At 42.1% G+C, this 15,079-nt stretch overlaps 1 protein-coding gene across 1 annotated transcript in view; it reads right to left on the bottom strand.

Moving 5' to 3' along the window:
- The window catches only part of PHF20 (PHD finger protein 20), a 177,819-nt gene extending 163,110 nt beyond the window's left edge, over window positions 1-14,709 (bottom strand). Inside the window, exons 1-3 of the mRNA XM_033962633.1 lie at window positions 14,534-14,709; window positions 8,115-8,229; window positions 4,208-4,379 (exon numbers count right to left, since the gene is read on the bottom strand). Of these exons, the coding sequence (XP_033818524.1) occupies window positions 4,208-4,379; window positions 8,115-8,197 (255 nt within the window). The 5' untranslated portion in view covers window positions 8,198-8,229; window positions 14,534-14,709. The remainder of the gene's footprint in view (window positions 1-4,207; window positions 4,380-8,114; window positions 8,230-14,533) is intronic.
- Between the last annotated feature and the right edge of the window lie 370 nt (window positions 14,710-15,079).

Below are 15,079 nucleotides of genomic sequence, written 5' to 3'. Positions count from 1 at the left end.
TGTGCAGCTTGACAATCCAAAAGAGGAGAGTGGAATCACCAAGAGATGCTGCAACAGAACCCTGTCAAAAGTCTTTTGTCTCCAAAGATGAAGTGTTTCGAACACGGTACTTCTAACACAGAATGAGGATCCTTGCACAATCCAGAGGTGCACAGCGATACCAAGCATTTGGGTTCAGTTCCAAAAGTCAAGATTCTGAACAAGTCAGAAAAAAGTCTGGAACACGACAAGTCAATCCACTGGACAAAATAGTTAGCATACGAGTGGAGATGTATTCACAACTGAAGAGACCCAAATGTGAATAAATCTCCACTCCTATTCCAACTATTTTGTCCAGCGCATTTCCTACTGTGGCAGACTTTTCCCACTTTTGTTCATCAGCTTTTGAGTCTGTGGAATTTTTTTCCATTCTTTTTCTTGCTCAAAAATTGTAGGCCATATTTATGAGCTATGTACCAAGGATAGCAGCTGTAATTGAGACTGTGAAGAAAGTCTCAGGATTAGAGTTTATATGCTGCTATGCAAACTGATAACACTGTCCTACAAAAGACTTTTCTACTTACATGAACTAGCATTTATGGATCAGTTGCATGTAAATGCTGGAAAAATCTCTACCATTTCTTGGTTTTCCTTTTAGCCACCTCAGCCACAACAGAGGTAAAGGAAAGTTGGATTTTGGTAAATCCTAGAGATGAAAAGTTTATACTTTATGTCTAACTAGCTGGACAGTATGTGGTTTCTGTTACCTATGGAATTGCTGGTCCTGCATTAAAGAACTACAACAGTTCATTTTGGTGCTTCAATGTATTTTAAGAGGCCTAAAATGTCCATTCTTTGCTTAATATCTTATTGCAGGAGAAAAGGCAACAGTTAGCCATCTTCAGAATGAACACTGGATAAGAAATGTCCTCATATAGGGATCCATTCCTGGCTAGCAGATGAAAACAGTCAGAAAGAACTCCACACAAGCCATTTTCAACACCACTGAACAATCTCTCCATCTGTCTAAAGAGGATAACCAGAACAAATAAAATAGCTCCTACTCCAAATCAAATGTAGATAGTAAAGACACTACAGGGCTTTGAGAAAACCTATCCTCTCCATGCACAAGTTTAAATGACCAACAAATGATAAACATTCCTGGTAAGTGATGCTAGCCAAGTCTAACGCAGCCCTCGACAAACTCAAAATGTTTTGCAGGAACAAGTGTGATTGTTCTGGAAAGATCATGGAGGCAGATGAGGATTCCTCAGCAGCTGTGACCAGTAGGAGGCAGCATTTGCTGTGCAGAAGACAGTGCACCGAACAGCTCTCACAGTCTAGTTTTCAGTTACAGACAACTGCATAGAGCTACATTTCTAATTTCTCTGCAGGAGATGCTTCCTTGTCTCCAGTAAGGAAGCTAATTTAGGAACCTCTTCTTCTGGAGACTTGAACATCCAAGTCACAGAAACCCAAATCATTCCAGAGCAAGAAGGCTTCCCACACGTCTGTCTCAACAGCAGACTATGGACTTTTCCTCCAGGAACTTGTCCAAGCCCTTTTTAAAACTAGCTACATTAACCGCAACAAATTCCAGAGCTTAACTATTCTCTGAGTGAAAAAATATTTCCTCCTATTGGTTTTAAAAGTATTACTCTTAACTTCATTGAGTGTCCCCTAGTCTTTGTAAATCTTGATGCAGTAAAAAAATTGATCCACTTGTACCCGTTCTACACCACTCAGGATTTTGTAGACTTCAATCATATCTCCCCTCAGCCATCTCTTTTACAAGCCCTAACCAGAAGAGTTCCATCCCCTTTATCATCTTGGTCACTCTTCTTTGAACCTTTTCTAGTGCCGCTATAAAAGGAGTCCAGAACTGAACGCAATACTCAAGGTAAGGTCGCAACATGGAGCGATAGAGGCATTATAACATTCTTAGTCTTGTTTGCCATCTCTTTTCTAATAATTCCTAGCATCGTTTGCTTTCTTGGCCGCCACCACATATGAGCACCAGGTTTCAGCGCATTGTCAACGATGACACCCTGATCTTTTTCTTGAGCGCTGCCCCCCCCCCAAGGTGGACCCTATGTTTTGGATTATTCTTCCAAATGTGCATCACTTTGCCTTTGTCCAAGTTAAATTTCATCTGCCATTTGGACACCCAGTCTTCCAATTTCCTAAGGTCTGCCTTCAATTTTTCACAATCTACATGCATTTTAACAATTTTGAACAGTTTAGTGTCATCTGCAAATTTATTCATTCACTCGTCATTCCAATTTCCAGATCATTTATAAATAAGTTAAATAGCACTGGTCCCAGTCCCAGCAATCACAGTGCTTGGCAGTCTTCAGCATGGTCATGACCCAGACAAGAGACACTTGGATCACGTCAAAGTTCTGGATTTTTCTGTGTATTACAGGCAAGGTCGAAACTTGACTACAGTGGTGGTTTTTTTTAATATAAAAGAAACACAATTTAAAAAGATGGGGATAAGAACATAAGAAGTTACCTCCGCTGAGTCAGACCAGAGGTCCATCTCGCCCAGCGGTCCGCTCTCGCGGCGGCCCATCAGGCCCACTGCCTGAACAGTGGTCTCTGACTAATGATTCTGTATGGTTCATCTGAAGTTAGGTGCTGAGTAATGATTTTAACAGCAGTTCAGCAAAGAACTGCCGCTATATAACAGCACAAAGTCCACATTTTCATGTGTAACTTTACGTGTTTCTTATAATCTGCATGCATTACTATCCGACATGTCCCTCCCAGGTGCATACCCACTTGCAGCTGCCTAGCACCAACTAAGGGCGATTACACACGTAACTGCCAATTAACACCACTTGTAGACAATGCAGCAAATACTTTACAAAAAGAAGGAAAGCTTCAATTTGTATCCTTTTACTTGAGCAGAGAAAACAAAACTAAGGAGATGAGGAGACCACTGGGTGGAGGAAAGGCCCCACTGCACCAGATGAAAATCACCCACTTTTATGCCTGATTCAATCACACATTTTGACTTTTCCACGAAACATCACAGCTCTAAATGTCAGCCTGTGATACTCTCCCTCTCCATCTTACATTATGTGCTTAGCACAGAATACCTGTGACAAGACTGTGAGCCCACTTGCGGCCGAGAAAATACCTATAACATGTAAACCGCTTTGGTTGTTCCATAGAAAAGCAGTATATCAAGAATCTAATAAAATTTAATTTAAAAATTGATAACTTACGTTTCATGACCTGATTATTATTAGGTAAGATTGCTTTGTTAGTAAATGAAACTAGAGTGGTAAGAGCAAAATTATAAAATGGAAAGATCTTAGCAAAACTTGTGCACCTGATTTCTGAAGCTGGATTTCAGACGCACATTACAGCTCTTTTTTCTTTGACTTTTTCCTATTTTTAACCTTTTGTGCATTTCCTTTCATTATGTGCTTCCAATCTCCTCCTCAGCTTGATTTTCAAGATATCCACAATGAATATGCATAAGACAGACTTGCACAGAATGGAAGCAGTGTGTACAATTTTACCTCAGGGATGCAGACCTTAGACTGCATTCTAGGAAAATCAGACCTAGGGAAAGGACCTGCTGTACTAGGCCAGATATACACCATCTGTTGGAGGTAAAAAAATAGTATAGAATTCCAGACTGCACACGCCCTTCCTTGCTGGTGATGTCATTGGAAATAATTCACTCTCTCTACCTTCATCTGCTGGTAGGTGAATTCAAACCACTTGTAAAGACTAGTCTAGTGGAGATGAAAATGGAGCATCATGTTAACAAAAATTCTATTACACTCCCATGTAAAAAGTCATGCATGCCAAGCAAGTGTCCTGCAAACATTTTCCTTTCTTTCCCTGAAGCTCTCTCTGTTAATGAAAGTATGGGTGGGGGGGGGGGGGGATTCTTGGAGCAGCTTCTAAAATATGGATTTTTTTTTTTCAATCTAGATTTCCATTGTCCCAAGTGACAAGGCAAGAGCTTCTTTTGGCTAGGTGAGGTTATAAATATCCCTGTCTCTGCCAATGACTAAGTTCAGCAAACCCGATAAATTCCTGCAAATCAAAGAACACTCTATAAATTGGATGTTCCTATAGATAGCACAGGTGTGTTGGTGATTTTTGTCCATTAATCTTTCTAGGATCTGAGCATCATTCAACTGACCTCAGCCTACAGCTGATATCTGACAGCACTGGCAGATATAATATAGAAACATCAACTTACAGAAGATCCCTCCTCCTCCAGTAAGCCCTCTTTCCGTAATTGTATCTTCTCCAGGGGGCGTAAATATGGACTGTCCCAGCAGAACCATTCATCATGACGGTGGTTCCAGCGTTTGAAGTGGATCAGCACTTTTCCTTCCTCAAAGTTAATTTCTTCAATATGAGCTGCATACCTGTACAACATAAGGTAGCATTCCCAGCTTGTAGTATTTTTCTTTTGAAAGGAACTCATTATCTAAAATAATTGTGGCACACTTTTCTCACATCAGTCTCTTCACTGAGCACTTATCCACCGAATGAGCTCCTCCAGCTACACACCTGTCCCCCCACAAAGCAGAAGAGCATCATAGTATCTTAAACTAATATTTATTTTCGATATAGGCAGCATTGTGAGAAACCATTATAAAAGAACATAAGATTTCACTGAAAATTGATGCATTTATTTTTTAAAAAAATTATAGCCCTGCATACAATTCCTTAACTGGTCACTGACAGCCAAAAGTGGCGTTGCTTACCTGTAACAGAAGTTTTCCCAAGAAAGAACAGACTTTACCTGAATATATAAACCCTACTGGAAAGGAGGAATGGGAAAGATACAATACCGATGTCTGAATACTTGAAAGGTATTAATATGCAAATCATTCCCAAAGACTGGGAAGCAGCAGAACAAGAAGACGTGAACCGAGTCTGCAGAGGTGGTGGGGAGGGGAATTGTCAACTTAGGAGTAACATCAGGAAGTACTTTTTTCAAAGAGAGAATAGTAGATGCCTGAAATGCCCTCCGTATGGGCGGTAGTAGAGACAAATCGAATTCAAAAATGCATGGGATAAACAAAAGGATAGTTTAATCAAACTAAAATAGAAATTCATGGAAACAATATCACATAATCCAAAACAAACAAAAAATTAACTCATTAAAGTCAAAACACAGGCTGTAAAAACTGGTAAATTAAAGCTGGAGGAAAAGCGTCAGAGCAGAGTCTGATCTTTTACAAATATCTAGTGGATCATTTCATATTTGCCAATCCTAGACGTTCATTGCATACTCCAGCATGGTTCGTTTTTCTATCTGTAAGGGGTTGTGTATATAAAAGATAGTGTATTGTTGAAAATATCATTTCAAGCTGCTAGCTGGGAAACTGAATTTTGTCGATTATTGGCTGGCTCTACTTCTTATTTACATTTTAGTATATTACTGAAAGCTTATTTGCCTTTGCATATGCTGAAGCCCTCATTGGCCTTTTGGCTCAAAAAAGAGTAGCAATGTCTACTTCTGAGTATCCTTTTTGGACTAGCGCTGTGCAGTCAAGAGCCATGTCATAAGACCAAAGCGTCCCAGATCTCCTAGCTACAGAAAGTCAAAACACTGTTTTTCAGATCCCCCCCTAGACTTTCACACCCTGTACTCATAGACCATGTAGTGGGGGAAATGGTGATGCAGCCTGCTTCAGCTCCTTGAAAGTGTAGCTGGATCTGGAGTGATTCTCTGCCTCAAGCTGCTGGCAAACTGTAGTTGGACTTAGTCTCTCCCCCCCCCCCAGCCATGACAAATGCAGAAAGGAGGAGGATGAGACGAAAACTGCAGCCGGCACTGTGAGCGCCCCAAAAACTGCTATTGATGTCTAACAGCCTGTGCTCAAGCTCCTGACTAAGTCAAGGAAGCGAGCAAAATGCTGAGGCCTCAGAACCCTGAGTTCCACAAATGTTCAGCAGGCTGGCTGCACAAGGTCCACCTGCCAGCTGCAAACTAAAGCAGGCACAGCTGTCCCTTGAGCCAGGTAAAAATGAAAAACAACAAAAAATAAAGGGAGCAGATCAGAATGACACCGTCATGCTTGCCTCCAGATGGAAGAATGCAGCAGAGACCGTGGAGGAAGTGCTGAAAAGCTGTGATTGACATCTTCTGCAGTATGCCCATAAGCACAAATGGAATACTCTACGGCTCAGCATATCACTCCTACTGCACTGGAATATTATCTGGCATATGACATGCAATTGTAAAGCCTGCTTGGTCAGGAACAACCAGACAGGGCATAAGACTTGCAAACAGGTGGCCAAGAAGGGATATCAGCTATAAGAGCTACAATGAATGTGGTCTGTCTGGATTGTGAATTGCAATTATACCAGCATGGAGAGAGACAATTCTGCTGTTTCTAAGTAATTCAACTTTTGAATCAGTGGTGCTGCAAAGAGATCCTTAACTTTATAAAAGTTTGTGAACCCATCCAACCTAGCAGCCTTACCCAAAGGTAAGCTCTTAATAGCCTCAAGGGTTTCCTGAACCTTGAGTGTTTTAGAAAGCTCCTCCCTCAGCTGATAATGTAGGAATTTAGCACTACCTAAACAAACTCTGAGTGAAAAAATATTTTCTCCTATTGGTTTTAAAAGTATTACTCTGTAACTTCATTGAGTGTCCCTAGTCTTTGTAAATCTTGATGCAGTTAAAAAAAAAAAAAAAAAAAAAAATCGATCCACTTGTACCCGTTTTATCCCATTCAGGATTTTGTAGACTTCAATCCTATCTCCCCTCAACTGTCTCTTTTCCAAGCTGAAGAGCCCTAACCTTTAACCTTTTTAGTCTTTCTTCATACAAGAGGAGTCCCATCCCCTTTTATCATCTTGGTTGCTCTTCTTTGAACCTTTTCTAGTGCCGCTATATCCTCTTTTGAGATAAGGTGATCAGAATTAAACACAATACTCCAGATGAAGTCACACCATGGAGCGATATAGGGGAATTATAATATTCTTAATCTTGTTAACCCAAAAAAAACACAGTTTATATTTCAGTATATATGGTATACTGGAGAAAAAGCCCCAAGCCCAAGTCTTCCAAGGTAGAGTCTCAGGATGGTATGGTACAACTAAATGAAAGAAATTACCATATATACTCAAATATAAATCAAGATAACAGCTTTCTGAAGTTTAATTTAATTGAACAAATTTATTTTCTGCTCTAACCAGTGGCTCTTAATAAATTATGCATTACCAGTGAACAGTGCATTCAAACTAGCAGTTTCCCCACTTTCAAGATTATATATAATATATATATATATTAATAAAATTGTCAAATATTTCTTGAAAAGCCAGGTCTCTTAACTACGACTGAGGGACATATAGTTCTTAATGTCTCTGACAGTGGTTGGGAGAAGACTGCAAAGTTCAATCCCTTTGCCAGTCAGTGTTTGCTTTTCATCCTACACAAAGGATCCAGGGGTGTCAAATGTTGGTCCTCGAGGGTCACAATCCAGTTGGGTTTTCAGGATTTCCCCAATGAATATGCATGAGATCTATTAGCATACAACGAAAGCAGTGCATGCAAATAGATCCCATGCATATTCATTGGGGAAATCCTGAAAACCTGACTGGATTGCGGCCCTTGAGGACCGACATTTGACACCCCTGGTTTAGCTAGTCTCAGTTCAGTTGAGGAGCGAAGACTCCTAGAAGGGATTTGAATTGTTATAAAATCTCTCAAACAGCTAGGATGAAGCCTATAAAGAACTTACATATAAGGAATCCACTCAAGCACATATGTGACCAGAATGGTTGTAAAATGTTGGCTGGAGAACAACGAATACTGAGTCCACTAAAACATTTATTTATGTACTCAGCAGTGCTATAGCTTTAGCCGGCACTGTTGAATGTACCTGACCAGCAACTGGAGAATATCTTTTCAAGTTAAGCCTGCTATCAGGCCTAATTTTAATTGTCTAATTTAGGCTTTTAGTAGACATATATACGTATGGGCCAGTTTCACTTTTGCTGCTTCCAAATGCCAACCCCTTTTTCTACAGATAAAATATAAGCACTGAAAGTACATATATTGCATAAAGGAAGTTGTGTTAACTACCAGAGAACACAGCTCTGGACTGTGAAAGTAACAGGGTGTTAGAAAGAGGTGCTCATACCATTTCTTTAATCTGTCTCGGGCTTCCAGCTGGGCTCCAACTTCAAAGCTGATTCCTCTTCTGTTGGGTGGGTGCTTTGTCATTTTAGATAGTGGCTCACCACAAAGTGCATTTACTATTCAGAAAAAAACAAAAACACAAAAATCAAACACCCAAGAACAAAAGTTTACAAGTCTGACACAGAATTAGAATGAGTCTCAACATTTTATTAAAGGTATTTAAAAAAATGTCTCTGAAGTTAGACCCACAAAACAAACTTCTCGTCTGTAAACGTACTCAGCTTTTAGCACAAACGTCTGGGTGCATCATGGTTTCCAGAGGACAAGCAGCAGAACCTAGAGTTCTGAGAACGAGTAGCCTCTCGTACATGCGGTGGTCTCCTTAGCGCCTCAGTTTTAAAGCTGGAATAAGGTGTGGTAACATGAGGAAAGACCTAGCAAAGCGTAAACAGTCCAGAATTTCCAGCTAACATTTACCACCCCCACTCCCCCTTTTACAAAACTGTGAAAGCGGGTTTTAGCGCAGGCCGGTGCGCTAAATGCTCTGCACTGCTCCCGACTTCATAGAAGCTCTAGGAGTGTTGGGAGCAGCGCAGCAGCCTGCACAAAAAAAAACCCCACTTTTGTGGTTTTGTAAAGGGGGGTTAACGATTAAAAAACTGCAGTGTTTTTAACTTTGTATGTACTTTTGGAACTTACTTAGGTTTAGGCGGGATATAATTTTTTTCTAAATAAATAAATAGGGGGGTGAGGATCTTTAAAGGTGTCCAAATAGGTAGAAAAGGCGATAGAGAAAACTAGAAAAATGCTTGCAGAGGAATGACTAAAAGGAGAAAAAGGAAGCAATTGATGCCCCTGTATATTAGACTCTGCTGAGATCCCATTCAGAAAACTGAAGTACCACAATACTAAGATTATGTGCAGACCATTCTAGCTTTAAGAAATTGATGAAAACCAAGCTATTTGATATGTCTTTTCTAATATTGTTTGGGCATTTTTGAAATTTTTTAATGTTACTGAAGAATTTCTTAGGTTGTTTTCATATGTGTTGCATTAACTTGATGAATGATTTGTATAGTTTCTGTTCTTGATCTATGTATGTTTATTTGGAAACCACTGCAACTCCAGGCACTATATTAAGTTTTTTAAAATAAATAAATAATAAATTTCTATGGTACTTTGTGTGTCTAAGCGCTTTGAAAATGAGCCCTGTTGTCTACAATTTGGAGAACATCTTCAAAAAGATATAAACAGGATGGAGTCAGTCCAGAGGGCTGCTTCTAAAAGAGTGGGAATGGATCTCAAGAAGGGAAAGGGAAGATAAGACAGACATTTGAAATACCTACAAGGCATAAATGCGAAGGAGGCAAGTCTCTTTCTCTAGAATTGAGGGGATGTAGGATGAAGGCACCATTGTCTTTAAAAAAAAAATGTTGATAGAAAGACGTGTTCACATTTTTTGTCCCTGCTTGCCTGCTGAACTACCTTTAATGGGCAGGGGTCGAGGTAGGAGGTAGTTGTTGAAGGTCCTCCTCTGTTATTGGGTTCAAAGAGTCTCATAGGTCTGCGTGAAAAGGAGACTAGGCGAGTGCCTGCAAAACCTGGAAGAAACTTACTTTTGTTGATAACCTATGCAGCATAAGACTGGGCAGGCTGGCTCTGATAGGCCGAACAGCTGCTTGGCTGAATTGGCAGCCTGTTCACTGCACTGAGAGAAATATTGTTTCGCTGCTGCTAAGGCTCGCAGTAATTTGTCATTCATTTCCTACAGTTTGGTCTGTCCTCATCCAAGCAAGATTTACATCATCTCCTTTCCAGAGCATAAGCAATGCAATTTTCTCCAGTGTATATTTCAAAAAGCTCTGACATTACTTGTCTTTTCATCCAAAGCCTCTAGGAAATTCTCAGTTCGTTTCTTCTGGTCTCTGGGAGGGACCATTTGTTTCAGGTGGTCACAGAGAAAATGTAATTAAAAAGTGGTCTGTCCATGACAGAGGTGTTAGTTCAATACTGCTATCCCAGTATTCTACGATGTCATATCTTTGGGCTGCAAAACTTGAGAGAACAGTAATTTAAAGTTAAAGAACTTTAGTGCACAAAATATGATCAAGATTTGGGAGTGATCAGATGTAATGATCTTAAGGTGGTATGAAGTACAGGTCTTCCTCCATAGTCACAGGTTTGGCATTCGTGAATTCGGTTATTCACAAGCCTCCCGGACCTGGATTCATTCTGGCAGCCAAGTGCTATTTCCATCGTGTATACTCTCACCAAACAAAAATTGTACATGCTGCAACTTCTTTTCTTTAAGTGCAAACTCATGCATCTTCGGGGCTCATAAGAGTCCAGGGCCTCGGAATGCTTTCTGCCGCTTTATTCTCGCTCGCCCTTTGTAGAGTAGATGGGGGGGGGGGAGTTTGGTAGTTGTTACTTTTCTTCTGTACCTGCTTGTTATTTATTGTATATGATGCATCATTATTTGTAGTGTGCACCCGTGGGGTGCCCTGGCCTTGTTTTTGTTGTTGTTTGCATCAATAAAAATTGTTTGAACCTAAGTGCAAACTCATTCCGTTTGAAACGTCATATTCTACAGATATATTAAACATTGGAATGCCAACCTGGATATCACCTCTCTTGGATAACAGTTCTGAAAATCAGAAAACTGCATGACAACCCAGACATGTAAGATCTTTGAAAAGAAAATAATAAAATATTTCAAGACCCACCAGACAGGAGTTAAAGATCTTGGTTTTCTAATGCTTTACAAACCATAATATTAATATTGCTTTGTCACCTTATCTATCCATATCTCCATCTCTCACCCACCCCTTTCTCCCTCTTCCTGTGAGACTGCCACTGGAAGGCTTTTATGTTTCACAATATTCTGATATTTGTCAAATTTGTTTATTCCTGACCTGGAGGAGTGTGGTGTATTGGTTAAAGCTACAGCCTCAGCACCCTGTTCTGAGCTCATTTGGGAGGACGGGCTAAAAATTCAAAAAAATAAAAGAGCTACCTTCAAAAGCTAATCAAAAAATGCATTAAAGTAGTCCAATATCACCTATAAAATCATTTTACTCTGCTTTAAAATTAAACAATCTCATCAACCTTCATTCCTTGACAAACTTCTGATACCTCAATGCTCCTCCCGCACTCTAAGATCATCTGATCAAAAACTTCTTTTCATCCCCCCTCTAAAAGATTTCTATTATACTCGCAAAACAAATTTTGCCGTAACAGCACCTACATTATGGAACTCCTTGCCACAATACCTCCGCGACGAACAACAACTTGTTAAATTTAAATCTTGTCTAAAGACTTTCTTATTCCATGACGCTTATAACCGAACCTAGATTTTCTTCTATCCATTTCCTCTCTCTTCTCTTTTATTTCCATTCTTTTTCCTCTTGCAAGCAATTATTACTACAACATGCCCTTACCTTCACGTTTTTCCCCTACCCATTCTTCCCTTTTCTTCTTATTAAATGTAACTTTTTCCCCTCCTCCCTTACTACCCTCACAGTCAAGTCTGTCTTGTTTTGTCATTCATGTTTCACTTAAATATTTTATCCATTCTTCCCTTTTACCCCCTTTATTTTTAAAACTATATTGTTAACCGGCCAGATATTTGGTTTATGGTCGGGATATTAAAAATTAATAAACTTGGAAACTTGGAAACAATAAAAAAGGTATCACCTTATTTATGTTTTATTTCAACATATATTGTTCTGATGAAAGGTTTCCAAGAAGCTAATGGAGTGCGAGTAATCTCTTTGGAGCTGAAGGGAAATTTATGCTACACACTATTTCTACACTGTCAGCTCAGAGACAGTCATTTGGGAATAAGAACGATCAAGGTGGGACTTTCAATAAGACAACACCTCTTTGAACCTGTCATTTATTCTCTGTCCAGACACTCTTTGTTTCTGCTGGAACATTATCACTCACTCCACATCCCCTCACCCACCCTCTCCATTAAAGCAAAAAATAAACACCACAATGATAACAAATTAGTGGTCAAATTTAGATGCTTTTATATCACATACTGTTTTCTTTGATATGTTACTAGTGTATTGGGCTGCTACGTAGTCATTTATGTTGGAATAAGAAAGAGATTTGATCTTAAAAAAAAAAAAAAATTATAAAGCACAGAGTAATGGTCCTTGCTGTTCCTCTTCTACAACTCAAGACTTGAGTTGTTTCCCATCATTTCATGCAGCAGCACTGCAGTATTCCATGCTGCCCAAAGCGACAGAGGAGAATAATGCCAGATTCAAATCGCCTACCACCAATCCTGGATGAGAAAGCCGAGATGCACCACTGCCTCCAACGTTCCCTGCCCTCTGTGCCTGCAAGTGCAATTTCTTAAGAAATAGGGAACAGCACAGCATTGGTAAGGTGACCATATGTCCCATTTTGAACGGGACCGTCCCATTTTTATATCCCCTTTCCCGTTGTCCCCCCAGCTTTCGGGGGGTCCAGCTTCGGGACCCCGAAATGTCCAGTTTTCAGAGACAGCATCCCGAAGCTGTGCTTGGGGACAACGGGACAGGCGATCGCTTCCCCTCCTTCCCTCCCTGCCGTGCCAAAGCCAGCCAGCCTCCCTCTCTCCAGCGCTGAAGCCTGCCCACCCAGGACCGGCCCCTGCTGCGGCTTGCTACCTGCCGAAGCCTACCACTACTTCAAACCCCCCCGGTCCGCCACCGCAACTAAAAAAAAGGAAGGCCCAAGCGCCAGCCCAAAAACCTTCCCGATCGCTGCCTGGCTGGCCCGAACTTCCTCTCTGAGGTTTGTGGGCCGGTGCCTGGACCTTCCTTTTTTTTTTAGTTGTAGTGGGCAGCAGCGCAGCGGACCGGGGGTGGGGGAGGGTTTGAAGCAGCAGTAGGCTTTGGCAGGTAACAAGCCTCATCGGGGACAGGTCCAGGGGAAGGCAAGCTTCGGCGCTGGATGAAGGCAGACAGGCAAGCTGGCTTTAGCGTGGCAAGGAGGGAGGGGGTAGGCTGGCTGGGTCTGGGGGAGGGACAAAGGCTGGAAGGCAGTGAGGGGGACCAAGATACAAAGGAGAACTGACACTGGATCTAAGGGCACTAAGGACATAGGAAGGAGGCACTAGGGACGCTAAGTACATGGGAAGGAGGCACTGGGGGCACTAAGAAAATAGGAAGGGGGCACTAAAAACATAGGAAGGAGGTACTAAAGGCACTAAGGACATGGAAAGGAGGCACTGGGGGTACTAAGGACATAGGAAGGAGGCACTGGGGGCACTAAGGAAATGGAAGGGGCACTAAAAACATAGGAAGGAGGTACTAAAGGCACTAAGGACATGGAAAGGAGGCACTGGGGGTACTAAGGACATAGGAAGGGGCACTAAGAACATAGGAAGGAGGCACTGGGGGCACTAAGGAAATGGAAGGGGCACTAAGAACATAGGAAGGAGGCACTGGGGGCACTAAGGAAATGGAAGGGGCACTAAAAACATAGGAAGGAGGTACTAAAGGCACTAAGGACATGGAAAGGAGGCACTGGGGGCACTAAGGACATAGGAAGGAAGGAGAGAGGGAATAGAAAGGGACAAGTGTAGAAAGAAGGAAATGAAACCAGAGACTCATGAAATCACCACAGAAGCAAAGGTAGGAAAAATGATTTTATTTTCAATTTAGTGATCAAAATGTGTCAGTTTTCAGAATTTATATGTGCTGTCTATATTTTGCACTATATTTGTCCATTTTTCTATAGTTACTGAGGTGACATTGCATATTTTAAAGTCACCTGTCTTGACATCTTTGAAAACCCCCCAAATATAAATGATAATTATTGTTTTCTCTGCATATAGTGTGCTTTGTGGTTTTTTTTAAAATTTTATGGTTACCATTATGAATTAATAAGATATTATGTGTACATGGAAAATGAATGGAAGAAGTTGGGGGCGGGGCTAGAGCAGGATTGACAATTAATAGATGTCCCGTTTTGATGAAAAAAATTAATGGTCAGTTAAGCATTATCTATTTATTTCGTTCGCTTTCTATCTGGTTGTCCCCAAAGAGCTCAGAACGGCTTACAGGTTAAACATTTGCATAGTTATCCTTGGCCACGCATGCTTTTCAAGACAAGAAGTTTCGCGGCAACAGGTTGATCTTCAACTTAACGATCGCGTCTAACCACAAATGCCAACTAGGCCCCGCCCCTTGGAGCAAGCGGAAGAAACTTTAACGACGGTTGCTGAGCAAAAGCTAGCGAAGGGCGAAGCCACATGGCCTCCTTTGCAACGTCGCGTGACGGGCCGCGTGCGACAGGCGCCTCGCAGCGTCTTCGCGCGCAGCCGCTCCCATCCCCCCACGGCCCGGCCGCGCTCTTCTCCATGGCCCCGACGCAGCGCGTCTCCCTCTCCCTGCTCGCCCTCGCTCCCGCATCGCGCCCTACCTTCGGACTTCCTCGGGGCGGCCTGCGAGAGAAGCCGGAGCTGTCCTTTCCTGCGGCCCGCTCCCTCTGACGCAATTTCTTTTCCTCGGCCGCGGCCCGCCCCTTCATGCCACTTCCTGTTTCCGGCAGCAGGAAGTTGCGTCAGAGAGAAACAAGATGCGTCCAGACGTGCCGCAAAAGGAGGCGAGCTATTGGAAAGAGAGACGGGGAGGTGCGTGCGCGCGGGACGAGAGCAGGGTGGCGCGAGCCTGCGAAGCTCCTCCTGCTGCGCTCTCGCGCTACTTAAGGCGAGGTGTCTGCCTCGAGCCCCTTGAAAAGAGAGGCGGGAAGGCTGTGCGCGCGGGACAAAAACCCGCCTGAACTGCAGGGCGCTGGGGGAGGAGCCTCGTCGGTGAAGACTTGGAAGGGGACAAAGTGGCACCTCAACGCCCAACTCCTCTCACCTGGGGTTCCGTCTGTTAAATGGCGAAGTGTACAGCGCTGCGTACATCACTCTCTAGAGGTCTGCGTTTAGGTGCGCGACATTTCTAGGCGCTTTGCCACAGA

This window comes from Geotrypetes seraphini, chromosome 11 (assembly GCF_902459505.1).
Source record: "Geotrypetes seraphini chromosome 11, aGeoSer1.1, whole genome shotgun sequence".
Lineage (NCBI taxonomy): Eukaryota > Metazoa > Chordata > Amphibia > Gymnophiona > Dermophiidae > Geotrypetes > Geotrypetes seraphini.
The sequence above is the reverse complement of the archived record's forward strand: the minus strand, read 5'-3'. Positions and strand labels throughout refer to the sequence as shown.